Genomic DNA, 25,228 nt, shown 5'->3' with positions numbered 1-25,228 from the left:
AGTAAAGATGAGCAACAATCTGAGCAAGGATTCAACGCTTGTTTACTATATTTGGTGCAACTAAAATATTTGAGGCTCAGGTTCCAGCTATAGTTTCAATTTTACTGAGGATGAATCACACAGATACCTTTAGTTTGAGGGATTTTAAGTTGATTCAGCACTGACAAGAAGTTACACCACTGTTTGTAATAGATTGACAAGTTCAGATTGCAGAAATTATGTGTCACTTTTCTCAGAAGTTATTACATCTTGATATACCTTCGTTTTTAAAGATGATCGTACTGTATTGTAATATTTTTGCTGCACTGGATATTGGTTTTAATGTTTTTGTGAAATTAGCTTATAAACATGACATCTGTTGCCTCATGAACTTTTTACCTCAGTGGCATGCAACTCAAGTTCAAACAGTCCACGTGGTCGTGTTATGTATCCGTATGTCACTCTAAAGACTGCACTATTAAATTTAAAAAGGGACATTTCCGTTTTAATTGTAGAACCGTGAAGCAAAGAGAAGTGCAATTTCTTTAACTGCTCTTAAATAATTTATCTGTAGACATATTTTTTATGAAATTATCTTCAAGAGAGGCTCTTATTCAATATGGACGCAATGTGCTTTATTAGTCAGTAAAGAACAGGAAGAAAATGCATCAAAAATACACTGACTGTTATGGTACTTTACCAAGATTAAACTGCCTGCTACATTTATTGATATACTAGCCTGAAATACTAACATTACTCATTTTATAGGATGCTAAATTTAAGAACTGAGGACCATGAAGGAGCACAGTCAATATCTACAACACAGAGGCGGCAGCTGAAACTCAAATTTTAAAGATATGACACAAACACACTCATGGTTTCTAGAATATGTTGTCCACCCACTATATATCAATGAGGGTAGACTCACCTGTGAAAAAAACTCAAAACAAGTCAACAGCACCACAAATTGCAGGCTCCGACATGACAAACAAGACCTCTCAGTCGTTTTTAAAAGTAGGATTTATGCAGGAGTGTTGTATCATACTGCACTGGGTTTCTCTAGTCACTCACAGTCATCAGACAAATAACCCAAAAGCATACTGCAGGCCCAGGGCTCCAGACTCACTTATCAACAGTTGCACTGGTGCGCCTTACTTTTTCATTTTAGGCGCACACCAAATAACACATTTTATATACATTTCTTAACACATTATATAAATAATTCGAAACGGGAAAATGGATGGAAATGCATGTTACTCGTCATTTAAAATCACACGCAACAACAAATTGCGATAATCTCAATTGCTTAAAAACTGAACCTTTGAGTCACAGGCGCACTGGTACGACCAATGAAAATGTTTAGTCGCACTTGACAGATTTTTAAGAGCACGTGTGACAAAAATTGTAACACCCCGGAGTCCTGAGGCCTCGCACAAACCTGCCATTAACATGAAATCTGTGCCTGGCTTTCTTGTCTTGATGATGGTAAATTAAATACTAATATAGGGGTAGATGCATGCCGCATGTGTGGCACCTGGGAAGTGACTGAATCCACAACACAATCCGAAAGGTTGTAAAGGCTTCTACTCACTCACTACAAAATCTCCCAGTTTTCACATGGTTCACTTTCTCTTAACGCCAGCATGTGTTTGACCTACTCGCTCAGAAACTTGAAGCTGACTATCGTGTTTAACTCAGAGGTTCAGTGCCATTTGTGTGTCCTTGTCGTGCTGGTCTCAACACCATTTTTCATGAAAAGCTCTGTACTGTTTATTACTGAAGTACAAATGATATGCTTTGAAAAATAAAATGCAAGTCAGTTCAAGTCTGTGAATATAACGTGTATTTAAATATGTACATTTCATGAGTCATTCAGCAGCAAAGACTTACAGAATCATGATGAAATAACAACACAAAGAGTAATTTGATGATAGGTATCGAGCACTGCCTGCACTGATGCATGTGATGTGTGTTTTAACAGTAGGCAATGCTTAAAAAGGTCCAATTATGGAAACTGAGCAGATCATAAGATTTACTACTGTCTTTGTTTACTTTTCTCCATCACTAACTCTTCAATAAACCATTGGATACATCTGAAAAGGCAGCTGTGATCTTCTGCCTCAGCCCCGCCATGGAGACTAAGATGGCCTCCTGTGGAAAAGTAAATAGGAGAAGATAAATTAACACAGCTTGAGCAGCACAGACACTTTGAATCATGATTTATTACAGACTATTAAGCATTTGCTTCTACAAATTGTGTAAATGCATCTTGTCACGCAGTGCTTGCCGGTTCAAACTTATGTCACACATGCCCTCACCTCTGTGCGAATGGTCCTGCTGCCCTGACTGGGACATGTGTTCAGATAAAGATCAAACAACACACTGGGGTCAGTCACATCCAGGTTTTGGTCAGTATCTACACTGGCCTCCAGTCCCTGAAGACCTCCAAAAACTACCAGAAGATGCCTAAAGTGGAAAAAATCAATTAATAAAATACCACTGATGGTACAACAGTGCTTTGAGCTAAATGCTAACACAAATTACAGTGAGAATGATGGTAATGTTATTAGTTTTACAGTCATTTGGTCTTAAACAAAGGGTTGGTCTAATTGATCGTGATGAATTTCTGGCTCTTTGTTTTTATCTCAGCTTAGCAAGAAGAACCCACTCTTTCAGCTCCTGAACGACTCTTCATTTAGTGCCATTTCTGAGTTTTACAATTCAGTCAAATTTAGCAACCAGCTGCTTCAGCGGTCAAAAACCTTTTACCTTCCAGGCGGAACACCTGTTCCTATTTATAGAGCCAAGCACTAATTGGCTCCTCCACTTATAATTTTCAGAATACCCTAATTCTACATTATGTTTGGTATAAAAACGCCCAACACTTAATTTATTGTTCATCAAAAATGGCTCTCACACAAAGCCGGCTCCCATCATTCATCACTGACACATCGCTACAAATTGATATTTTAACCTGATGATGTTACAAGAGGAAAAGTGAAGAGATCAACAAAGTTACAATTCATCCTTGGTACATGAACGTTTGGACCAAATTTCATGGTAATCCATCCAGTGGTTGTTGAAAAAATATCACTAAAAACTACAAATGTCAACCTTTTGGCACTAGATGGAAAGTCAGAGGATCACCAAAGTCAGTATGATTAATCCTGACAGACATCTTTACAACATTTCATGCCAATCCAATCAGTAGCGGTTTCAGTCTGCACCAAAAAACACACCAACATTCCTGTTTGGTAAGCATGGACTATAAAATAGTTCTCAGATGTTATTAGAGCTGAACCTACTTGAATGGTGATAAAGTCGTCTGATCTATGTTGTTGCCTTTTTCTGATGTTCCTATAGTCACATCGTATCCGTCTTCATATGGACTCTCTGTGAAAACTGCACCTGCATCAACAAACACACAGCAATAAGGATAAATAAGCAGTCACAGTGGGGCCTGGATTATTACACAATTTATTAAGTGAAAAGAAATGCTATTTGGCTCTTAATCCTCCAATATGTTTTAAAATAACTTGAAACAAATGTTTGAGTAATAGGTGTGTATTGTGAGCACAGGAAACGTACTGAGGCAAGACGCCAGGCGGACACTGTATCCCCAGTAGAGACCTCCTTCAGTCCTGGGCACATGAGGAGCCACCACTGTACCTTTATATACTTTGCTCTCTGAGGATGATGGACACACGCACTGAGAACTTTGCATAGAGAAAACATCTATAGAACATTAAATAGGTCAAAGTTTGAAGGACAAAATTACCATTCTTCTGTGTCTTATTCAGCTGAACTGTGACTCGAAGCCCAGATTTCAGCTGTTTATCAATCCGAACTTCCTGTGAGAGAGGAGGGATTATTTGTTCAGTCAGATCGACAGAATGATAATCTGTAACAATTTTGATAAATGACATCGTCCATAACAGATGACAGTAACCTCCATTAAGACACGCTCACCTTTCTCATTCCACAGTTGACTAATGAGCCTCGTCCTGGTTTTGTCGTCCTGTCAACCACAACTCCTTCCCGATATTCTGATTCATCGTCTATCCTCATGTGGTGAGGACTGTCTAAGGGGTTCAGCAAGCCTGATAGAAAAAAGACCAATAACTTGTGAAAACGTGTCTATTAACAATAATAATAATCATATTACATCATCGGTGTCTATACAGTATAAGGGTTCTCTAAATTTGTGTTGTTTTTGTCCTGTTGATGTTACTTTCTGCCAAATACAACCATTTAAAAGTCGTTCTAACAGGAGTGAATATAGCAGAATTTACATGTATCTTGTTAGAAAACAGAGGCAACCAATATACTTTAAACCCTTGATATCACTATCTAAACATTACCGTCTCAGGTACTCAAGTTATTTTCACTCTCTGAGGACATCATTATTTCAATAATAAATTGCTAGTAAACTCCCATACATCTGATTTAAAAAAATAAAAAAAAATAAAAAAATCATCCTTATGACTGCAGAGCTTGCCTGAGAATCAGCATCTTCAGCATCAAAGTAATCCAGTGATAGTTTGGGTTTTTACATTACAAACAGGACCTGCTAATATTTAACCCGGCACACTTTCAATAGTGCCAATTTGCCAAATTTGGGGAGGATGCAGTTGTCTCATTTTTGTCTAAAGAAGGACCCACAGTGTCTGCTTTAGAGACCCCTGCTGTAAATGAATTCATGAAAAGAAAATTTTGACTTTTACCTGCATACTGTAAATCTGGATGCTTTGGGAAAAAACACTTGCGCAGATACCTGGTGGAGAAAAAAAGCTGTAAACAATCTGATAAAAATAAGCTGACACTGATTATCTCATTATAGTAGCATTCTGACTTACTGTGGACATTCCAGGTACTGAAGTATTCTGGCGAGCTGAATACAAGCATGTCCTCTCTTCCCGACACCTTTAAATTCTCCTTCAACGCTCCTGTGAGCCAAAGAAAAAAGCAAAATCATCTCTCTTAGCTTTCTGATTGTTTAAGGAGTGTTTACCAACAAATTCTACTAAAAGTTCACTTACTTGACATCTTCCCCTTGTTCATCAAACACGACAATCTCATCGACGCAGAATACGACACAGGCTCGGGCGATCTGTCCGGCCAGGTATGTACGAAGTTCAGGGGACTGAGCGTTTTCCAGGACAGAACCTGGCAGGGCCACACTCACTGTGTAAGCCCGACCTTAAAGATACAGATACATGTATAGATCACACATTACAGCACTCTATTCACATAACGCTATGAACAATAAATAAAATGCCAGTCATTTACCTTTTTTGCTTTGGCTTTGTTCAAGTTTTTCCCTCTCTGAAGCCTCTTCTTCTTTTTGCTTATCCAACTCTTTGAACAGCTTGGCTTCTTTCCTTTGCTTCTTAGCCTCATTTACTAAGATAAAAAAAAAAAAAAACAATATTTTTTTAAAAGAACATATACTGCATATATATTTTTTCTCATTCCCTTAAACCATCTTGTGACTCTTTACAGATCCCATGGGGGGCCCCGACATCCAGGTTGGAAACTACTAGTCTAAGAATATATGTGTCCTATCACTTGTACAGATTGTGAAAAGACCTTTGAGGCAAAATTGAAGTTCAAAATTTTGAGCTAAAGTGATAAATATTACATCAGACTACTCTTACAGAACCCATCAAGAAATTCTACACACATGTTGTGGCCAAATCAATGTTCAAGTATATGAAATATATTTTACTTTACAATAAAATCACCCACAACAAACACAATCGACACATTCATTGTCGGACAAAGACGCTTTCGAGACACTTAATAAAATATCGCACCATACTTATCTATCAAACCAAACTAATGGCATGCATCTAAAAGCTGTTAGCAACATGTTAGCTAAGCTAGCCGTTTACTCACTTTCTGCTTTCCTTTTCTTCCAGTTCACTCTCTCTCCAACCTGTAGGAATCGAGAAACACGTTAAAAGTGATAAAGAGAACGTACAATGTTATTTTTATGTAAAACAATAGCTTTACAGTACCTCAGTGGACATGGTATCAGGTCTCTTCACTGCAGCTCCAGTAGACATTTCTTCACGCACAACATGTGAAGTTTATTTACTTCCGGGTTGTTGCTTCTTCTTCTTCTACTTCTTCTTCCGGCAAGCTGTGCGCTACGAAACGTAACACTGCCCTCCTGTGGTATAAGGCGGTCACCTTGATGCTTGTTCTACAGTACAATCGAGTATAACGCAAAAAACAATTTAAAAAATCGTCCTCCCAGCTAGCTGATGCTTAATTATTATTTTTTAATTCCCAGAAGAAAGCAACGACTTCATTCTTGCGGGTTGCTATTGGCGTTTCAAAATAAAAGTCTTTTTGTTTATTCGTTTTGTTCTGAAATCGGTCAGGGAATGGCACATCCCTTTGCTGCAAATTAAAAAAAAACGTGTTATATAAAATATACTTTTTGTGTAATGGGACCTTGCTTCGGGGGCATAGCTTTTCCACTGCGACATTCACATCGCTTTATGAGACAAATACTTTGCCAATTAGGCCAAGTGGATTTATGAAAAGCTTTATTAAACCTTTTAGATACATGGATTTTTTTCAGAGAAATACATTTTTAAAAAAATATTTCATGTACAGTTGTCTGCCTAAAATTAAAAAAAGATATTGCACAGAAATATTTACAGGGTATGTTAGCCCTGAGGGTTTTCACCACAGGTTTAAATCACTTGTTGAACTTGAGTGCTCCACATTCTGGACTATATCACTGATTAAATTTCCTCAAAATGTCCTCAGCTGCATCCAGAGTGGAGTCCTCCTTTAAGAGAAAGAGAGAGAGTTTGAGTGGAAGGACTGTCATAAAGCAACACTATTAAAAATTAGAAAAAGAATCAAATTAAGATGAAATTCGATGTAATAAAGTGCTTTTTTTTTACTTTGACAAAACAGAAGCGGATGTATTTGTCAAAGTCCTTGCTGTGCTCTGGACTGTAGAATGCAGAGACGGGGATTGTTGCCAGACCCTGCAGAAAAAAGGCCCAAAACAGGATCATCTTAAAACATCATGGTGCATCATACATCCTACCGCGCTTCTACAGTATGCTTCTTATTTTTATCTTCAATAAGACTTTCAGTAAATTCGCAATTTTTTACCTTCTCTTTAATTAGCCATTTAACAAATCGGAAATCATAGGGTTCATCCTCAGGGGTCTGACCATTGTAGTCCACCTCTGTCACAAAAGAAAGTCAAAGTTAGTCATAGATATATCCACTAATAAACATAATATGTTGTCTTGTTTATTGCGTCTCTATATTCTGACCAGTTGTTTGTGGTGCAACAGGTTATTGTACTGTTGCCTTTCATGTTAAGTCCGTTAATAGAGGTAATATAGACACTGGACACAGATCCATACTGGTGACACTCACTGACAGAGGAGATGTCTGCGATCATAAAGTAGCCTCCCTGTGGCATGATGGGCTGCAAACCCACACTCTCCAGACACGAGGCCAGCCTGTTCCTCTTGAGGTGCAGCATCGCAGGCAGCTGCTGGAAGTAGCTCTCTGGAGTCCCAAACACCTCGTATTCTCTCTCAAATCCCTGAGCCACTGCCTCCTGTTACAGGCAGCAATGGATGAGAAGAACAAAATGAGCTACACAGGACTTAAACAGGACATTATGTGCAGAAACAGATGTGAAAATTAAGGAATTACTGGGTTTACCTGAGCAGCTGTTGCACAATCAAACACAGACATTTGATGCATGGCTTTCAGACGTTTAATGATTTGCCCAGAGCTGATGGCCCAGCCAACCTGAAAAGAAGCAGGTTGTGATAACAATGTTCAGTAAAGAAAGCAGACATTACCTGAATATTCAGACAATCTGTGCATTACCTTCCAGCCAGTAGCACTAAAGGTCTTTCCAGCACTGCCAACAGTGACGGTTCGTTCCCACATCCCAGGAAGGCTGGCTGTACATAAATCAATATAATAAATATATCAGTATTGCAGCTTTATACTGTGTGTGTGCATTCTGTTGAGCTCTGTCTGGATCTCACCTATCTTTACATGCTTGGCTCCATCATACGTCAGCCACTCGTACACCTCATCACTGATGCACAGCACGTCATGTTTGATGCACAGATCAGCGATCATTTGGAGCTCTTCAGTCTTGTAAACCTGTCATGGACATGAATGTGTCAGTCAAATAATTGAGATGCTGGCTGGTTGCACAAACCGTCTGGCTTAAACATTAAAGTCTTACCTTGCCTAATGGGTTGTTGGGAGTGTTGATAACAACGGCTTTTGTGCGTGGAGTGAATTTACTGGCCAGCTCCTCAGCAGAAAGGACCCAGTCTCCACTTGACAGGATGGCTCCGCTCGCAACTCTCTGAAATTTAAAAAAGGAAAACAAAAATCCTTAAAAGTTGTTGTATAAAATCATACATAGGTGAAGGTGACCAAGACTGTCAAAAGATGCATTATAATGTGTGTGTAAACCACTCACCGGCCTCAGAGGTACATACACTGCCTTCCCTCCAGCCATCTTCACCATTGGCTGGTAGCAGTCAAAGAACGGTTCAACAATTATCACCTGAAAGACACATGTCATTTAAAGCATGTGTTTGCATTATTTGTGTTTTTAAGGTAATATTAGGAGAAATTCACCAAAAAACTGCCTTTTCCAATATGGAACCGGAAGAATAAACCACACAACAGAATAAAATGGCAACAATGATCCTTTTGTTTTGAAATATAAAGCATGCACACGTAATTTGTTTATTTCTTGGAAAAGAAAGTATTAATGACATTTTCATACCTCATCTCCTTCATTAACCAGAGCTTGAAATGCACAGAAGAGAGCCTGATAAGCTCCAACTGTGACCAGGACGTCTTCTAGAGGATCAATCTCATGTCCCACAATCCTACTGAAGAATTTAGCCAGACTTTTAACAAGAGGAGGGTGGCCCTGAGGAGAGAAATGACAAGAAAACTTAAGGTCACTCTCACCGTTTGTTCTGCATCCACTTGTCCTGGTCAAAATGACTCAAACCATTAACTAAAAATGAGCATGCTTCTCTGATATGTATTGATAGATAAAACTGTGATCAGGTGTGTATTTCCACTTACAAAAGCTCTGGTATACTGGTGCATTAATGGTCCTCCACACACAGCTTTACAGAAAGCCTCCTGGATAAACTTTGGAGGAGAGAAGTCAGGAAATCCCTGTCCAAGGTTCACTGCTTTGTAGTCTGCTGCCAGTTGTGTGAATTCAACCCTGTTGGTGCAAAACTGCTTGTCAACCACTGTGATGACATTATTACAAGTGTGTGGAGTATAAGAAGCACATAAGACAAAAATCTAGTGGTATGTCCCCTGCCTTCTGAGCCATCTGTATGGTGGCCCTGAGGGTCAAAACACAACAGTTCACAATACACTAGAGGATACAGTTTAGGATCAGGAAGATGGTTGGGTTTAAACTGCAATTTCTAGCTGATGAAGACATTAATGTACCGAACAGAGGAGGAAGGACACAGCTTCATGTCAGGCTTAACACAGGATTACAAAAATCCCAAAGTTTTAACGAGCATGGACACCATAATTGTTCCTCTGTCAGAAACCTTTTTTTTCCCAGTGTGAATGATTTAAAACACTAAACAGTTTAGACTTCACTATAGAGAGCAGTTTCTTGACTGGCTGTCTGTAGTTTATAGCTCTTAAACTCGCGCTTAGCTCAGGTGTCAAAGTGTCTAAAGTCCACCTGGGTCATTATCACTCACCACACGTTTTTATCCACACCGTCTGTTCTGCATGCACGACGTCCTCCTGACATGATTATCTGAGATTAAAAAGCACAGTTCAACTTTGCCAAAAAGGTACGATTACTAATAGAGAACGCCTGAGCTGCTGCAGCCACCTGCTGATGGTGTCTTATTGAACTCTGACAGTCAAAACATTCAGTCGCCTCCACCCCTCCTTCTCCCGACCACTCAACCTTTTGAACCTTTATATGACAGAGGTGGAAGAAGTATTCAGGTCTTTTACTCAACTAGCAATAACACATCGTAAAAGTATGATGTTACAAGTAGGCCTGAAAGTCCTGCATTCACAATCCTACTTCATTAACCTCACCTTAATCCTGGACATTTATGTAAAATTATCCTAAACTCCTATCTTTTTATCCCAGACTGTCACTGTATGTGCCCCTGGTATTAATCCATAGGAGTTTAAACACACTGAATTATTTATTTTTCCTGCCTACATTTTTTATTGCAAAATAAACCTACAAATGACCTGTAAGTGCCTCTGAAAACACAATGGGTCCACATCATATAGTCTCACATGGCCCAAGTTCAAATTAGATAACAACATCACTGAAAATAAACGCTTAACACTTGTTTTTCTGTGGAAATACTCAGGCACCTGGCAGAAAAATGCCATTTTGTGACCTCAACAGGGGCAAAAATTCATTATGGTTGTCTATTTTCTTATTTACACTGAGTTTTGTGCACAAAATTGTCAAAAACCAGTGCTTATGTGGAACAAACAACCTATTCAAAGCGCAAAATGCATAAAAGTACATAAACTTGCATAATTTCCACTTTTAGGGCCTTAAAAAAATTACATAAACTATATATTGCTCGATTTGAAATCTAATGCATGACATGATGCATCAGACATCCGAAGGCTGGCGTGTAAGTGGTGTATAGGTAAAAGAAGATGAGCAAATGATCACAGTCTGATTTAATAATTTTACACAGCATCCAGCATTAAATAGTGGTTGCATCTGGAAATAAGACAACGTAGGAACACTGTGCAAATGAAGCTGTAGAACAGAGAAGAGTAACACTGATGAAGACAACATTAGGATTTATTAAAAGCTATACATTTAACTTTTCATTAGTTTGATTGAGGACAAATATCTCGACTGAGAATCAGTTCTAACATTGAAAAATACTTCTGTTTAAAATCATTGCACAGGATCATTCATAGGGTATTTTTTTTCAAACCTGAGTGTTTTTACAGTTGCAGTGCAGGGAATTACTGAAAGTGGACGTTATGTTTCTTGTGCCTCTACCATGACGCAGTCGAACAACAGAAACACTCAGTATGGCTCATTTAACTGAGGAGGGTGCCCAAAGCTAGTTTAAGTAGCGTGAGCTTGATGAAATGTGGGTGGACGGGTGACGCTTCTCATCACAGGTGACTTTACTGTCCTTGACTCCACTTCCTCAGGATGTCCTCTGCTGCATCCAGGGTGGAGTCCTCCTGTGAGACAAAGAGCAACTGAGTGAGACGGCAGAGAAGGCACGGATCAAATTCATCTCAGTCGGTTGGGTTGAATTTACCTTGACAAAACAGAAGCGGATGTATTTGTCAAACTCCTTGCTGTGCTCTGGACTGTAGAATGCAGAGACGGGGATTGTTGCCAAACCCTGCAGAAAAAAAAGCAAAATGGTACAACTAAAAGTGAGACAAATCTGAAATATTCTTCAATAAATCCAGTTCAGTATTAACTGAATGTGATATTTACCTTCTCTTTAGTTAGCCATTTAACAAATTTGAAGTCATTTGACTCATCCACAGAGCTCTGGTCATTGTTGTCCACCTCTGTCGGAAAATAGAAAGTCGAGGTAAAAAATAATTAGAGAGCATTTACTAGAAAACAAACAGAAAAAAAAAAGATTTCCATCAGTGACAGACGCAGATTTTTTCACTCACTGACAGAGGAGATGTCTGCGATCATAAAGTAGCCTCCCTGTGGCATGATGGGCTGCAAACCCACACTCTCCAGACACGAGGCCAGCCTGTTTCTCTTGAGGTGCAGCATCGCAGGCAGCTGCTGGAAGTAGCTCTCTGGAGTCCCAAACACCTCGTATTCTCTCTCAAATCCCTGAGCCACTGCCTCCTGTTGAGGCAAGCAATCGATGAGAAGAACAAAATAGGAAAACAAGGCAGGACTACATTTGAAATAATGATTGTGCAGATTGATCAACACCCTCAACAAGAAACCAGGTTTTATTTCTACAAATTAATCTAAAATGCAAAAAAGAATGCGTTTACCTGAGCAGCTGTAGCGCAGTGGTAAACAGTATTCTGATGGATGGTTTTCATGTGTTTCACAATATGCCCAGAGCTGATGGCCCAGCCAACCTGAAAACAGTCAAAACAGGTAATCATAACCACATGCAGTAAAGATGAAAATATTAAATAGTCAGAGAATCTGTGCATTACCTTCCAGCCTGTCGCACTAAAGGTCTTTCCAGCACTGCCAACAGTGATGGTTCGTTCCCACATCCCAGGAAGGCTGGCTGTACATACATCAATATTCAAATTAATATATTAATCATGCTGCTTTATACTTGTTGGTAATTTTGTCGAGCTGGATCTCACCTATCTTTACATGCTTGGCTCCATCATACGTCAGCCACTCGTACACCTCATCACTGATGCACAGCACGTCATGTTTGATGCACAGATCAGCGATCATTTGGAGCTCTTCAGTCTTGTAAACCTGTCATGGATAAAGATAATAAACGACACAGGTAGGGCAGTGTAAAGAAGTTAAAGTAGGAGTGACATGGTCACATTTTTTGGGCCACTTAAGAGACGAGCTGCAGCATTTTGTGTGAGTTGGAGGCAACGGAGAGACAGTCGAGACAGGATTAAATAAATGTGTTAACAACCTTGGAACAATGGATTTTATTCTGTAAAATAAAACAACAAAATGACTAACCAGTTGCATCAACCAGTTGGCCTTTCAAGAGACACTCTGTCTTACCTTGCCTAATGGGTTGTTGGGAGTGTTGATAACGACGGCTTTTGTGCGTGGAGTGAATTTACTGGCCAGCTCCTCAGCAGAAAGGACCCAGTCTCCACTTGACAGGACGGCTCCGCTTGCAACTTTCTGAAATATAACAGGAGAAAATAAAAGTTGATAGATGGCATATACACACTTTACGTACATGTAGACAAAGACGTGTGAAATCATGAGAGATCCTCTGGAACTGTTTGTAATGAAACAGGTAAACCACTCACCGGCCTCAGAGGTACGTACACCGCCTTTCCTCCAGCCATCTTCACCATTGGCTGGTAGCAGTCAAAGAACGGTTCAACAATTATCACCTGCAAGACACATTTCTGTCAATGTTTTCATGTCATTAACCATGAAATTAGATAACTGAAAGTACAGAATGCACTACTTTTACGCACATTACTGTGTCGATACTGAAAAACAAAACTTGTGGCTAATTCGTTTTTCTTCAATTGTTAGTATTTTTGAACGCGTGCTGAGCAACATACGGAGGAGATTTAACTGTAGATAATTTTGACATGATCCGTCTCAGGTTGATTTTCATACCTCATCTCCTTCATTAACCAGAGCTTGAAATGCACAGAAGAGAGCCTGATAAGCTCCAACTGTGACCAGGACGTCTTCTAGAGGATCAATCTCATGTCCCACAATCCTACTGAAGAATTTAGCCAGACTTTTAACAAGAGGAGGGTGGCCCTGAGGAGAGAAATGACATGAGAACTGAAGGTCACTCTCGCTGTTTGTTCTGCATTCATCTGCCCTTGAATACCTACAAAAAATGATTCGAGCATGAACTAAAAATGAGCATGCTTCTCTGACATTTATTGAAAGATAAAACCATGACCAGGTGTGTATTTCCACTTACAAATGCTCTGGTATACTGGTGCATGATCGGTCCTCCATTAACAGCTTTACAGAAAGCCTCCTGGATAAACTTTGGAGGAGAGAAGTCAGGAAATCCCTGTCCAAGGTTCACTGCTTTGTAGTCTGCTGCCAGTTGTGTGAATTCAACCCTGTTGGTGCAAAACAAGTCAGACAGCAGTTATGAAAATGATCATTTAGAATTAACAGCCATAGGTATATCATCTAAAATCATGTGTGACAGTCATATGTTCCATCTCTAATTTCTAAAAACTACATGTTTTTTATGCTATTCCTTTGAAAAGCACCAAAGGGAAGTTATTGGTTTTGAATTTCAAGTTGCAAAGGAGTATTTCACTGTAAAGATGGACATTTTCTTTTTGCTACAAGTAATGTAGTAGTATTTTGGAAGTGACAAAAAGATATGCAAGTTTTAAGAATACCAACTTGAAACTACATAACATCGTAAAACAGCATCATACGATATAATCTGACTATATAGATGTTTATATAAAATGTGTCACTTTAAAAAATTACAAATATATCTGAAGGACCCCTCTACTCCACCAATCAGATGATCATATTGCGGTGAAAAAGGGGAAACGTCCTGTTGGGTCAGTGTCAATACAAGCAGAGACATGTATGATTTCAACCCTGACAGGCCTGATCATCTGGAAAACCAAACTCAAGGCACACGAGTAGTTTCTCTTCCGCTTAGGAGCCGTTTGTCTGTTCTCGGACTGATTCAATCATTAAGTCGTAAATAAACTGTGGCCACGTACCAAACGTTTTTATCCACGCCGTCTGTTCTGTTCGCATGAAGTTGTCTTGACATGATTATCTGAAACACAAGCACATATTTAAGCACGTCATATATCGCATTATAGAAGTGTCTCTTCTGTTTAGCACAGCTGTACCCACCTTGTGGTGATTTCTGATAAAACTCTGACGAATAACAGTCAAACTTGTGGCAAGATTCCTGATTATTCCCATTAATGGATGATCATCGCTATAAGAGCGCACAGGCTTGTATCACCCACAAAGATACCAGTGCACTAATGTTTCCTATGAATGTGTTTTGTCTAATCTGCAATAACTGCAGACATGTATCTCTACGTCAAGTTAAAGTGCACCGGTGAATCCTTGTGCTTGGACCTCCCCTTCGACCTCCTTGTGTTTTCATTTCTACTTCCGGTGTGGGCGGAGCGAGAAACGGCTCAGCAGTTACCAGGATGTAACACCAAATATGAAAAAGTGCATTAAAAAACAGCGATGGCTAACAATGTTTAACACATGGCTATAAATGTCTAATACAGCCAGCTCAGGCACCATCTATACAATATGATACATAATAAAAGGGAAAACATAAGATTAGGATGCTAGAGAAGTAGCTCGAGCATTGATACCACTCTCAGGAGTCTATATGCTGGTTGCCGGGCAACCTCAAGGCGTAACAAGAGTGTCACTGCGCCAAGCAAAGAAATAGTCCGGTGTAGTGCCGAGAAGAGACCGCTCGCCGAAAAACGACTGCCCCCGACGGGAACGCGCATCAGTTCAGAGGAAGTGGGCGTAGGTCTACTACGGGTCAGCTGGCAGACGCAGCACCGAGAGACATGTTTTTTTTTTACTGTGCAGTCCTGTAGGCCAAGTGAGGAGGCTACGGAAAAAGAAAGGCGCAGATAAACAAAGTAACCTGATGTTTCCATAATGTAGGCTAGTTGTCAACAATTGATGAGGGTAGAAACCAGGTGCATGTACATTGAATTTGGTCAATATCACTCCTTGCAATCCAGAGTTACAGGGTGCAGTCACTTTTCGGCAGGGCCTGCCGAAAAGTGACTGCACCCTGTAACTCTGGATTGGGAGGGGTTACATTCTCTGTCTTTTCAGCATTAATAGTAGAGGAAACCAGGTGCATGTACAGTGAATTTGGTCAATATCACTCCTTGCAATAAGGACTTACAGGGTGCAGTGACTTTTCGGCAGGGCCTGCCGAAAAGTGACTGCACCCTGTAACTCTGGATTGGGAGGGGTTACATTCTCTGTCTTTTCAGCATTAATAGTAGAGGAAACCAGGTGCATGTACAGTGAATTTGGTCAATATCACTCCTTGCAATCCAGAGTTACAGGGTGCAGTCACTTTTCGGCAGGGCCTGCCGAAAAGTGACTGCACCCTGTAACTCTGGATTGGGAGGGGTTACATTCTCTGTCTTTTCAGCATTAATAGTAGAGGAAACCAGGTGCATGTACAGTGAATTTGGTCAATATCACTCCTTGCAATAAGGACTTACAGGGTGCAGTGACTTTTCGGCAGGGCCTGCCGAAAAGTCACTGCACCCTGTAACTCTGGATTGGGAGGGGTTACATTCTCTGTCTTTTCAGCATTAATAGTAGAGGAAACCAGGTGCATGTACAGTGAATTTGGTCAATATCACTCCTTGCAATCAGGACTTACAGGGTGCAGTCACTTTTCGGCAGGGCCTGCCGAAAAGTGACTGCACCCTGCAACTCTGGATTGGGAGGGGTTACATTCTCTGTCTTTTCAGCATTAATAGTAGAGGAAACCAGGTGCACGTACAGTGAATTTGGTCAATATCACTCCTTGCAATAAGGACTTACAGGGTGCAGTCACTTTTCGGCAGGGCCTGCCGAAAAGTGACTGCACCCTGCAACTCTGGATTGGGAGGGGTTACATTCTCTGTCTTTTCAGCATTAATAGTAGAGGAAACCAGGTGCACGTACAGTGAATTTGGTCAATATCACTCCTTGCAATAAGGACTTACAAGGTGCAGTCACTTTTCGGCAGGGCCTGCCGAAAAGTGACTGCACCCTGTAACTCTGGATTGGGAGGGGTTACATTCTCTGTCTTTTCAGCATTAATAGTAGAGGAAACCAGGTGCATGTACAGTGAATTTGGTCAATATCACTCCTTGCAATAAGGACTTACAGGGTGCAGTGACTTTTCGGCAGGGCCTGCCGAAAAGTCACTGCACCCTGTAACTCTGGATTGGGAGGGGTTACATTCTCTGTCTTTTCAGCATTAATAGTAGAGGAAACCAGGTGCATGTACAGTGAATTTGGTCAATATCACTCCTTGCAATCAGGACTTACAGGGTGCAGTCACTTTTCGGCAGGGCCTGCCGAAAAGTGACTGCACCCTGCAACTCTGGATTGGGAGGGGTTACATTCTCTGTCTTTTCAGCATTAATAGTAGAGGAAACCAGGTGCACGTACAGTGAATTTGGTCAATATCACTCCTTGCAATAAGGACTTACAGGGTGCAGTCACTTTTCGGCAGGGCCTGCCGAAAAGTGACTGCACCCTGCAACTCTGGATTGGGAGGGGTTACATTCTCTGTCTTTTCAGCATTAATAGTAGAGGAAACCAGGTGCACGTACAGTGAATTTGGTCAATATCACTCCTTGCAATAAGGACTTACAAGGTGCAGTCACTTTTCGGCAGGGCCTGCCGAAAAGTGACTGCACCCTGTAACTCTGGATTGGGAGGGGTTACATTCTCTGTCTTTTCAGCATTAATAGTAGAGGAAACCAGGTGCATGTACAGTGAATTTGGTCAATATCACTCCTTGCAATAAGGACTTACAGGGTGCAGTGACTTTTCGGCAGGGCCTGCCGAAAAGTGACTGCACCCTGTAACTCTGGATTGGGAGGGGTTACATTCTCTGTCTTTTCAGCATTAATAGTAGAGGAAACCAGGTGCATGTACAGTGAATTTGGTCAATATCACTCCTTGCAATCCAGAGTTACAGGGTGCAGTCACTTTTCGGCAGGGCCTGCCGAAAAGTGACTGCACCCTGCAAACGTGCAAAGCGTTGTATTAATTAGGGGTGTCGCCATTGACCAGTATTGACAAAAATAGCTATATTTAAGGGTCAATGACGTGACGCAATTTTTTTTGTCTTCTTATGGTTCAGTTGAATTTAAAAAGGTTAAAATTTGAAAATAAACGTACAAATTACTTGATGAAGACCTCATCTAAAATTTCTGGATTTAATCAATTCTCAGAGAATATTCAGGGGATAATGGCAAAAATGTCAATGAGGTGTAACCATTAAAACTTCGTACCAAATAGTTTAACTTGTTCAAAAAAGGTGAAATTCTCAATAAAACACCCTATCAACTAGTTTGGCATAATCTTACATTTGTGTTGTTTAATAATGAATAAAATAAATGGAATACCATTGTTCTGAATATTATAATTAATTTGGGGAATTGTGTCTGTCAAGTCAACTTCCTAAAGTGTCAAGGTGGTGTAACCATGGATGTATTATATAAACTACGACTTCTGCCCTGAGACCAGGAGAGATTCATCTGCCCTCAGACAACTTCTGCCCTGAGACCAGGAGGGATTCACCTGCCCTCAGACAACTTCTGCCCTGAGACCAGGAGGGATTCACCTGCCCTCAGACAAAATTGTGGGAAACAATAGTCTCTGCCCTGGGACCAGGTGAGACTAAACAGCCATGAGGAAAATCCTGTAAAACAACTTCTGCCCTGAGACCAGAGGAGACAGTTGACTCCTTTTTGTCCAACTATGTTTGTCCAACTATTGTTTAAAGGCAACTATGTTGCCTTAAAAAATATTATAATATACAGGAAAATTCATGTGGAATAAGACGAAATCCTCTATTGCAATGTACTAACATGTTTTTTAACAGTTTATTCATAATTTGTCAAATATTAGTTAGAAAACAGTGTTTTCAGCATTTGTCCTGCTCTATATTACAAAAACGCATACAATTTTAATTTAAAATAATCCTAATAAAATCTATTTTCATGTGATATTTTAAAATTAAATAACTGTTTTCATAAGAACACTTGCATACACTTTAGGTGGAAAGAAATATTTAATATTTCTCCTTTTGTTGTGGTTACACCACTTGACATTTTCAGGGGCAATCAGTCTTACCTTTCATAAAAAATAGTTCAAATGCTATTTCAAATTACATGAAACCAACATAAATACAAAATATACAGATTAGCAAACCTGATGCAAGCTTTTAAAACAATTTTTTAAAACATTTTTGAATTGCTCATAATGCAAACCCTTAGTTGTCACTGACCGTTAAACAATAAAATATTGATATTGTGTTAATGATATTCTTTAATCACTTGCTTTGTCATTGTGGGTGGCGGTAATGTGCTGTAACGCTGGTAGTTACCAACCATTAAACGGAGGAGGAAAGAGCTGCAGTATTGTTAGCTAGCTAGCTAACTGGCAAATGCAATTGTTCTTGCAGAAAAACACAGTAAACAGAGCAAAAGATGAATTCGACTGATATTCATTCAAAATTTCTGCAGATATTGCGATATCTTTATCATGAATTATTTTGTCTGCAATAATTATCCAGTGTAAATCTGATATCGTGATAGCTCTTAGCATCAATCTTTGCATCTAACTGAAAGTGAATGAGCTATATTCCCCAGAATATCTAGCTATTCCTTTCTAAGAAAAAAAACACAGAGGTTGCCATTCATGTTCATAACAATCAATGAAGGACCACATTTTATTGACCACAACACACATAATATTACTTCTTAAAAAGGAGCAAAAGTACAATATGTGTACTGTTCACATCATGTTAATAAATCATCTGCCATGAAAAGACAGATTTACTTAGACATTGCCTAAGTTGTTGCACAGTCCTTCCTCTAAACTGCGGCTTTTTTCAAGTCCTCAGGCAGCACTCTGCCCTTCTTCCGCGCCCTGTCCTTCTTCTTCTCTGTTTTGACTTGCTTGCGTTTCTGGAGGTTCTTTCGCCTCTTGTCCTGACGTTGCTGCATCTTCTCTATGATGTTCTCACTACGCTTGTTCCAGTTCTTCTTCCTCTGATCACGCCTCTTCTCCTTCTTCTTCAGCGAGGTGCGCAGCATGTTCTCGTCATCTTTGATTTTGATGCCCTCTGCCTTGTATAGCAAGTTGGTCCACTTCATCTTCTCCTCCATCTCGCGGGCCTTCCCTGCATCTTTCCCCCTCAACTCTTCAAGCTTTGCTTTGCGAGCCTCCACACGACTGAGCAGCTGCTTGTAGTTCTTCCCTGTCAGTGGAGTTATCTGGCCCTTCACACTCTGTTTTTTGTTCCTCTTTTTCTGTATCTTGTCTACATATCCCTCTTCCACTGTCTGCACAGTATTGAAGATGATGGCTGACTCATTTCTTTTGTTTGCCTTCTTTTCGACTGGCTCTTCTTCCTGTTTAATCTCCGGCTGCTGTTCTTGCCCATTTTTTTCAGCCAGTTGCTTCATCCGAAACTCTTTCCTCTTCCTCTTCTTGCGCTCCCGTTCCAGCTTTCGCTTTGCTCGCTTTGCCTGGACTGCCTCTGATGCTGCATCCTTTGGGGCTCCCTGACAGAAGACACACGTAACATGTTAGTTTAACAGACTGACAGATGTCAGATTGTCACTAATGTGTATAAACAGTGTATATAAAAGCCTCCGTGGTTTTCCTTTAAATACTGCCTACCTGCCCTCTGGACTCTTCAATCTTTTCATGCAGTCTCTTGCGCAGTACATCTACAGTGGAGAAGTTGGACTCTGCATTTGCTCCTTTGAGGAAGATAAAAAAGGACAAAATCTTACTGTAGGACACATTAACACATTTAAATAACAGGAAAAGACAGTAAGAAAACAAAAATACCTTTAGACTGCTGCGGTGTAGATACAATTGCGTTCTGAGATTTGGAGCCATTCAGTTTTGTCGAGGCCGGGCCTTTCTGTGCTGCAGGAGAGGGTGAAGACTTCTGTTGGGATTTCGGATTAGGTTTCTTTTCATCGGAGCTCTTTTCTTTAAAATTCTTCTTTTTACACTTTTTCTTCTTCTTTGGAGGACCAGTGTCAGTTTTAGCCTTGAAATAAGCTAAACACAGAGAACACAAAACATATATTAATGGTTACGTACGGTATATCAGACTATATAATGTCAGTTGGACTGCCACGGTGCTGCAATTGTCATTACAGTTACCAGACTAGGAACATAAACATGCTCAGACAATGCCATCAAATTGAAAGAGAAAGTTAGTGCAGATCTGATTTTCTGTGACCAAAGGGGAAAAACTCATGCTCATTTTATTTCCTCATCTTCTAAGAGACAAAAGCCAACAACAGCTGATAATGTGGGTGAGACTTCCACTTAGAAAGTGGCAAACTTGTTTTTTGTTTTTTTTAAAGCATATGGTATCTTAAATACAAACTAGAGGTGTCCCCCACTAAGTATTCTCCTGTTCAAGGCTGCAATCATAGGTTCATCATCACAGGTTGTAGGTTTATAAGTTGTCAGCTGATCAATCTTAAAATTGGTTTTCCCCTCTCAGTTTGTTCCATTTAAATGTTTTAGAGACTTGAAAGCGCATGCACCTCAGTATATAAGAAAGTATGAGAGAATAAAAAACTCAAACAGATTAACATAATTGTGTGTATTGGAATTTAGTGTTTTCTTTTTTTTCTTGTAAGACAACCATCTCAAAATTGACTATATTAATCTTGCATCTCGACTCCAGGCTGCGAAGAAGGGAAGGAAAGATTAGCAGCCTGGTTGATTATAGCTAGCATTTTTCCGATTATCAGCATCAGTGTTTTTTGCGTCGGACTGCTGATAAGTATCGGCCCCGAAAGAAGATATCAGTCGATCCCCTCTGTGAAGCACCGGCTTAATGAATTCAAATCAAAATCAAATTAATGAATTAATTGTTTGTCTATTTGATGTTGGAACAACACACATCAGTCACAATTTCCTGGAGCACAATGTCTTCAATTTCCCAGCTTTTTTCTGTCAAACAGTCCCAAACCTTAAGATACTTACTAATTTACGAATATAAAACCAGAGAAAAACAGCAAATCATCACCTTTCAGAAGCTGGAAATAGAGGATATTTGTATTTTTGCTGAATACAGATTACCATAATTATATATTAGTTATAAAATAGTTCATTATTGTTTTGTAGATCTACTTTTCTGGATATCCCACCTGATATTTATCTTGAATACACAAACTACATCAGGAAAACCAGCTTTTTAAACACTGTAGCGCCTCCTTTGGTGAACTGTACTCACAGCCAAAGTTACTACACATAATTGAGTTTTAGATGCTTTTCCACAACTGCTAACACATAAACTGTAACAGTCACACTTGTACTCAAAGCACAGACAAGAGTACTTAAACACAACAGGGTATAAATTAGCCAACACAGTAAGCTAACATTACCGAACGGTCTCTTCTTTGGCTCCTGGTCTCGTTGAGAGAAGACTTTACTTGCGAGTTTCTGAATGTACGAGTCCTTGGAGGCGAGATCCATGTTTACAAATTAACCTTAAATCCAGCTAAAAGAGACACGTGAAGGCAGGAACTTACTGGTAGAAAATATCAACACATTTCTGTACACACGTGGGGGACATGACGGGGCGGACCGTCACCAAACCGGAAGGAGTAACACAAGAAGCGGTCCCCCTTCTGATCAGTTATGTAGCTGACATTTAGTCGGTTATCTCGTCCAGTTTCTCCCTGTTATTCATTGATGTTTTGATCCAGCATGGCTTCCCTGAAATCAGTGCTGGCTTTATCCACCAGGCTGCTCACGACACTAAAGAAACAGGTAAATGACTTGTTGTATCTTTCATATTTGCGTCTTTATGTCCTAGAGAAACTTCACTGAGTGTTGTGAAAGTAATGTTTCTGTGGGGGGCTGATTTTGTGTCATTGCAGACTCATGTTGTTTACATCAAGAGGACTCTCCTCCTGACCAGACAGCCACTCTTCAAACGTGCAGACGGTAAAAAAAGAAAACATGCTCACTTTAATGAATATGATCATGACACTGGACTCACCTTTGTCTATTCTGTACATAACACAAAATGCACAGAGTTCAATGCAAATAGTCCTTGGCAATTATTTGAAACAACTAGAGAGACTTGATTTACACAAATAAAGTAATATATCTATATGTATTTTTTTATGTACAACCATTTTGTTACCAGAAGAACACATTAAAATCTATAGTATTTGGGTAACAATTTAGAAAATTGTTTTTAGATTTGTAAAAAAGAGGTTACAACATGCAAACAGCTCATGAAACATGTATATGCAGTGTGTTAGACAGTTTAAATGTAAATGTGTTGCATGCTGAATCTTTAAAAAATAACAATTCACATCAATATCAGGTTTAAACTGTGTCATATAGTGCTTAATTGAATACCATTTTGAATAATCTTACATGGAAGAACTGTATGGGATAACATCCGTACACATTCTGTGTGTTGTGAATTTCCAGGAAGGTTTATTCCCTTCGGGCGACAGCTGAGCTCCACAGGAGCCAGCGCAGAGAAAGCAGAAGACTCTTTCCTCAAATGGTTTCTGCTGCTCATCCCTGCCACCACCTTTGGCCTTGGAACATGGCAGGTATAAAGCTTATGTACTTTGTGTCTTCAAAATAATGCTGATGTATCTTCGGTTTGTTGTCGTCAGATGGACTCAGAAATTTCTTTTTTGTCTCTGCAGGTGAAACGACGTCAGTGGAAACTGCAGCTGATCGATGACCTGAGGAGACTCACTACTGCAGAACCCATTCCCCTTCCTGTTGAGTAAGTACATGTGTCATCCATTTAGTACAGTGTTATTCTCACACACACTTAGGATTGAACAGCAGGTCACACAAAGACAGGCTCACATATATATAACTATCCCTCTCTTGATTTATTAAGCAGATGATACATTTTTAGAAATACAAATATGCAAGTTGGTTTGTAAGACATCCAGTGTTATGGCTACATTTTAGGTCCACAATCAACATTTATAAAAAAAAACTGCACTTCACTCACTTAAATTGCATGTATTGAAACCCCATCAAGGAAGCCTGGAAATAACAATAAATCCTCCTCTTCAGACGGAAGGTGGTACTTGTCCTTGTCCTCCCCCAAAATCTGTATCTGTTAACTATTAATGTGCTGATTTTCTTATCCTTTTTCTCCTTGGATCCTAGTCCTCATGATCTGAAAAGCCTCGAGTACAGAAGGGTGAAGGTGCGTGGAAAGTACGATCACTCACAGGAGCTGTACATTCTGCCCCGCTCTCCTGTCGACCCAGAGAAAGAGGCCAGAGAGGCAGGCAGGTTGTCTTCAAGCGGAGAGACCGGCGCAAATGTCATCACTCCATTCCACTGCACTGACCTCGGGTAAGACAACAGATCAAACACAGTTGCACAGGGTTTTTAAGTTTGTAAAATCAACCCTGTGCTTATAATAACAGCATTTTCACCTGCAGCATCACAATCCTGGTGAACAGAGGGTACGTACCAAGGCAGAAGATCAGACCAGAGACCAGGATGAAGGGACAGGTTAGTATTCCAGATCATGTGCACATCGGTACCTTTTTTATTTGAAGTGCACTCCACTGATTTAGCATTGCACTCCTATAACATCGTTAAGACTCATGACAGAAATTGTGGGCTACAAAACTTCACTCAAATTTCCATCAGTATGAGGATGAATGGATAATGTTTGGGTGAACTCATCCTTTAAAGGAAACTGGCACCATACATTTCCCTCAGTCATACTCACATTTGTAAGCATTGCAGCTTATTCAGACCGACTTAAACAAACGGTGACGATGCATGTGTGCAGACGGAAGGTGAAATGGAGGTGGTCGGGGTAGTTCGGCTGACAGAGCAACGCAAACCCTTTGTACCGCACAATGACGTGGAGAGAAACCGCTGGCATTACAGAGACCTGGAGGCCATGTCCAGTGTCACCGGAGCAGAGCCCATCTTCATTGATGCTGACTTCGGTAAGGTCTCGTGAACAGCAAGGTCTATGATGCTCTGTGACTCAACTGTGTCAGTGAATATCTGATTAAACATACAATCCACTCATACAGTTGGTAGTAATTATTCTATGTGTGCAGAAAAGGGAACTGTTGTAATGTTAGTTATGTTGAGTGTCTTGTATCATTCAGGGAGCACCATTCCTGGAGGACCAATAGGTGGACAGACCAGGATCACACTGAGGAACGAACACATGCAGTACATAGCAGTATGGTAGGTGGCAGCTTTCTGTCTCTAAAGCCGCTTTAATGCTTAAATAACCCACTCTGTACTCTGTTATATATTCACTGAACTGATTTTGTCAATAATCACTCTTGTTTTCATAGGTATGGCTTGTGTGCAGTTACCTCCTACATGTGGTTTGCAAAGTTCATCAAGAAGATGAAACTGTAATGTGATGAACCAGTCGGCCTGAAATGCTGCAAAGCAAACCTGATGTACTTGATTTGTGCTGCAGACATTCAAATATGTAAATAGTTGTGGATTATTCTCTGAAACATGTATTTGAGAATAAATTAATATAAATTAAGCTCTCGTGCGCTTTATTCTTGACTGTTCCATAATTTGAGGGGTGACTTAAACAAGAAATATCTATCATCTATCATTTATCTACAGAATTGAACATTTAAATAGGCACTTATAAGCTGCTGTGACATCCAACACTTGACAGGCCTGAGCAGTAAATTATTGTTGAGGCCTCATTCAACATCACAAGTCAGTTGTGAGTTTACTGAATTAACACGTATCAATTTAAGCTCC

General features: G+C 40.0%; 5 protein-coding genes across 5 annotated transcripts; 1 reads left to right on the top strand and 4 right to left on the bottom strand.

The window, feature by feature from the left end:
- Positions 1–1,799: 1,799 nt before the first annotated feature.
- spout1 (SPOUT domain containing methyltransferase 1) lies at positions 1,800–6,086 on the bottom strand. The gene is made up of 12 exons (XM_073478274.1): positions 6,000–6,086; positions 5,878–5,917; positions 5,269–5,382; positions 5,019–5,178; positions 4,836–4,925; positions 4,704–4,753; positions 3,949–4,079; positions 3,758–3,830; positions 3,568–3,666; positions 3,285–3,387; positions 2,298–2,445; positions 1,800–2,130 (listed from the first exon to the last, which is right to left on the bottom strand). Exons 1-12 carry the CDS (start codon positions 6,045–6,047, stop codon positions 2,044–2,046), a joined length of 1,143 nt encoding a protein of 380 aa, XP_073334375.1. The 5' UTR covers positions 6,048–6,086; the 3' UTR covers positions 1,800–2,043.
- A 644-nt stretch (positions 6,087–6,730) lies between these two features.
- On the bottom strand, positions 6,731–9,796 carry LOC141006145 (kynurenine--oxoglutarate transaminase 1-like). Its single transcript, XM_073478276.1, has 12 exons — positions 9,744–9,796; positions 9,094–9,241; positions 8,783–8,932; positions 8,464–8,557; positions 8,228–8,349; positions 8,022–8,142; positions 7,858–7,934; positions 7,687–7,776; positions 7,393–7,579; positions 7,120–7,196; positions 6,903–6,989; positions 6,731–6,784 (listed from the first exon to the last, which is right to left on the bottom strand). The coding sequence occupies exons 1-12, from the start codon at positions 9,794–9,796 to the stop codon at positions 6,731–6,733; spliced, it is 1,260 nt and encodes a 419-aa protein (XP_073334377.1).
- A 1,020-nt stretch (positions 9,797–10,816) lies between these two features.
- Positions 10,817–14,790, bottom strand: kyat1 (kynurenine aminotransferase 1). The gene is made up of 13 exons (XM_073478671.1): positions 14,561–14,790; positions 14,422–14,480; positions 13,644–13,791; positions 13,325–13,474; positions 13,003–13,089; positions 12,746–12,871; positions 12,358–12,478; positions 12,199–12,275; positions 12,028–12,117; positions 11,686–11,872; positions 11,498–11,574; positions 11,313–11,399; positions 10,817–11,232 (listed from the first exon to the last, which is right to left on the bottom strand). Exons 1-13 carry the CDS (start codon positions 14,630–14,632, stop codon positions 11,173–11,175), a joined length of 1,341 nt encoding a protein of 446 aa, XP_073334772.1. The 5' UTR covers positions 14,633–14,790; the 3' UTR covers positions 10,817–11,172.
- A 4,342-nt stretch (positions 14,791–19,132) lies between these two features.
- On the bottom strand, positions 19,133–22,033 carry surf6 (surfeit 6). Its single transcript, XM_073477835.1, has 4 exons — positions 21,859–22,033; positions 20,297–20,515; positions 20,123–20,205; positions 19,133–20,004 (listed from the first exon to the last, which is right to left on the bottom strand). The coding sequence occupies exons 1-4, from the start codon at positions 21,947–21,949 to the stop codon at positions 19,312–19,314; spliced, it is 1,086 nt and encodes a 361-aa protein (XP_073333936.1). The 5' UTR covers positions 21,950–22,033; the 3' UTR covers positions 19,133–19,311.
- A 74-nt stretch (positions 22,034–22,107) lies between these two features.
- On the top strand, positions 22,108–24,998 carry surf1 (SURF1 cytochrome c oxidase assembly factor). Its single transcript, XM_073478633.1, has 9 exons — positions 22,108–22,246; positions 22,357–22,423; positions 22,922–23,049; positions 23,149–23,231; positions 23,630–23,821; positions 23,911–23,983; positions 24,270–24,432; positions 24,601–24,682; positions 24,796–24,998. Exons 1-9 carry the CDS (start codon positions 22,184–22,186, stop codon positions 24,860–24,862), a joined length of 918 nt encoding a protein of 305 aa, XP_073334734.1. The 5' UTR covers positions 22,108–22,183; the 3' UTR covers positions 24,863–24,998.
- Positions 24,999–25,228: the final 230 nt, after the last annotated feature.

Source organism: Pagrus major, chromosome 12 (genome assembly GCF_040436345.1).
Source record: "Pagrus major chromosome 12, Pma_NU_1.0".
Classification (NCBI taxonomy): domain Eukaryota; kingdom Metazoa; phylum Chordata; class Actinopteri; order Spariformes; family Sparidae; genus Pagrus; species Pagrus major.
This window is presented reverse-complemented; position numbering and strand designations above follow the sequence as displayed.

What these genes read in the sequence shown, in the direction of transcription:
- spout1 (XM_073478274.1), bottom strand. Translation starts at nt 6,047, where the DNA reads ATGTCTACTGGAGCTGCAGTGAAGAGACCTGATACCATGTCCACTGAG. An exon ending in TCCAGATTTACAGTATGCAG is followed by an intron (nt 4,080 to 4,703) that starts GTAAAAGTCAAA and finishes TTTTTCTATCAG; the next exon opens with GCTTGCTGAACCCCTTAGAC. An exon ending in GAATAAGACACAGAAGAATG is followed by an intron (nt 3,667 to 3,757) that starts GTAATTTTGTCC and finishes CATCATCCTCAG; the next exon opens with AGAGCAAAGTATATAAAGGT.
- surf6 (XM_073477835.1), bottom strand. Translation starts at nt 21,949, where the DNA reads ATGGATCTCGCCTCCAAGGACTCGTACATTCAGAAACTCGCAAGTAAA. An exon ending in GCCAAAGAAGAGACCGTTCG is followed by an intron (nt 20,516 to 21,858) that starts GTAATGTTAGCT and finishes CTCTGTGTTTAG; the next exon opens with CTTATTTCAAGGCTAAAACT. An exon ending in TTGAAGAGTCCAGAGGGCAG is followed by an intron (nt 20,005 to 20,122) that starts GTAGGCAGTATT and finishes GTCTTCTGTCAG; the next exon opens with GGAGCCCCAAAGGATGCAGC.
- LOC141006145 (XM_073478276.1), bottom strand. Translation starts at nt 9,796, where the DNA reads ATGTCAGGAGGACGTCGTGCATGCAGAACAGACGGTGTGGATAAAAAC. An exon ending in TGGTTAATGAAGGAGATGAG is followed by an intron (nt 8,558 to 8,782) that starts GTATGAAAATGT and finishes TGTGTCTTTCAG; the next exon opens with GTGATAATTGTTGAACCGTT. An exon ending in AGCCAAGCATGTAAAGATAG is followed by an intron (nt 7,935 to 8,021) that starts GTGAGATCCAGA and finishes ATTTATGTACAG; the next exon opens with CCAGCCTTCCTGGGATGTGG.
- surf1 (XM_073478633.1), top strand. Translation starts at nt 22,184, where the DNA reads ATGGCTTCCCTGAAATCAGTGCTGGCTTTATCCACCAGGCTGCTCACG. An exon ending in CTTCATTGATGCTGACTTCG is followed by an intron (nt 24,433 to 24,600) that starts GTAAGGTCTCGT and finishes TGTATCATTCAG; the next exon opens with GGAGCACCATTCCTGGAGGA. An exon ending in ATGCAGTACATAGCAGTATG is followed by an intron (nt 24,683 to 24,795) that starts GTAGGTGGCAGC and finishes TTGTTTTCATAG; the next exon opens with GTATGGCTTGTGTGCAGTTA.
- kyat1 (XM_073478671.1), bottom strand. Translation starts at nt 14,632, where the DNA reads ATGGGAATAATCAGGAATCTTGCCACAAGTTTGACTGTTATTCGTCAG. An exon ending in GGCGTGGATAAAAACGTTTG is followed by an intron (nt 13,792 to 14,421) that starts GTACGTGGCCAC and finishes TTGCACCAACAG; the next exon opens with GGTTGAATTCACACAACTGG. An exon ending in CGCAGACATCTCCTCTGTCA is followed by an intron (nt 11,575 to 11,685) that starts GTGAGTGAAAAA and finishes ATTTTCCGACAG; the next exon opens with AGGTGGACAACAATGACCAG.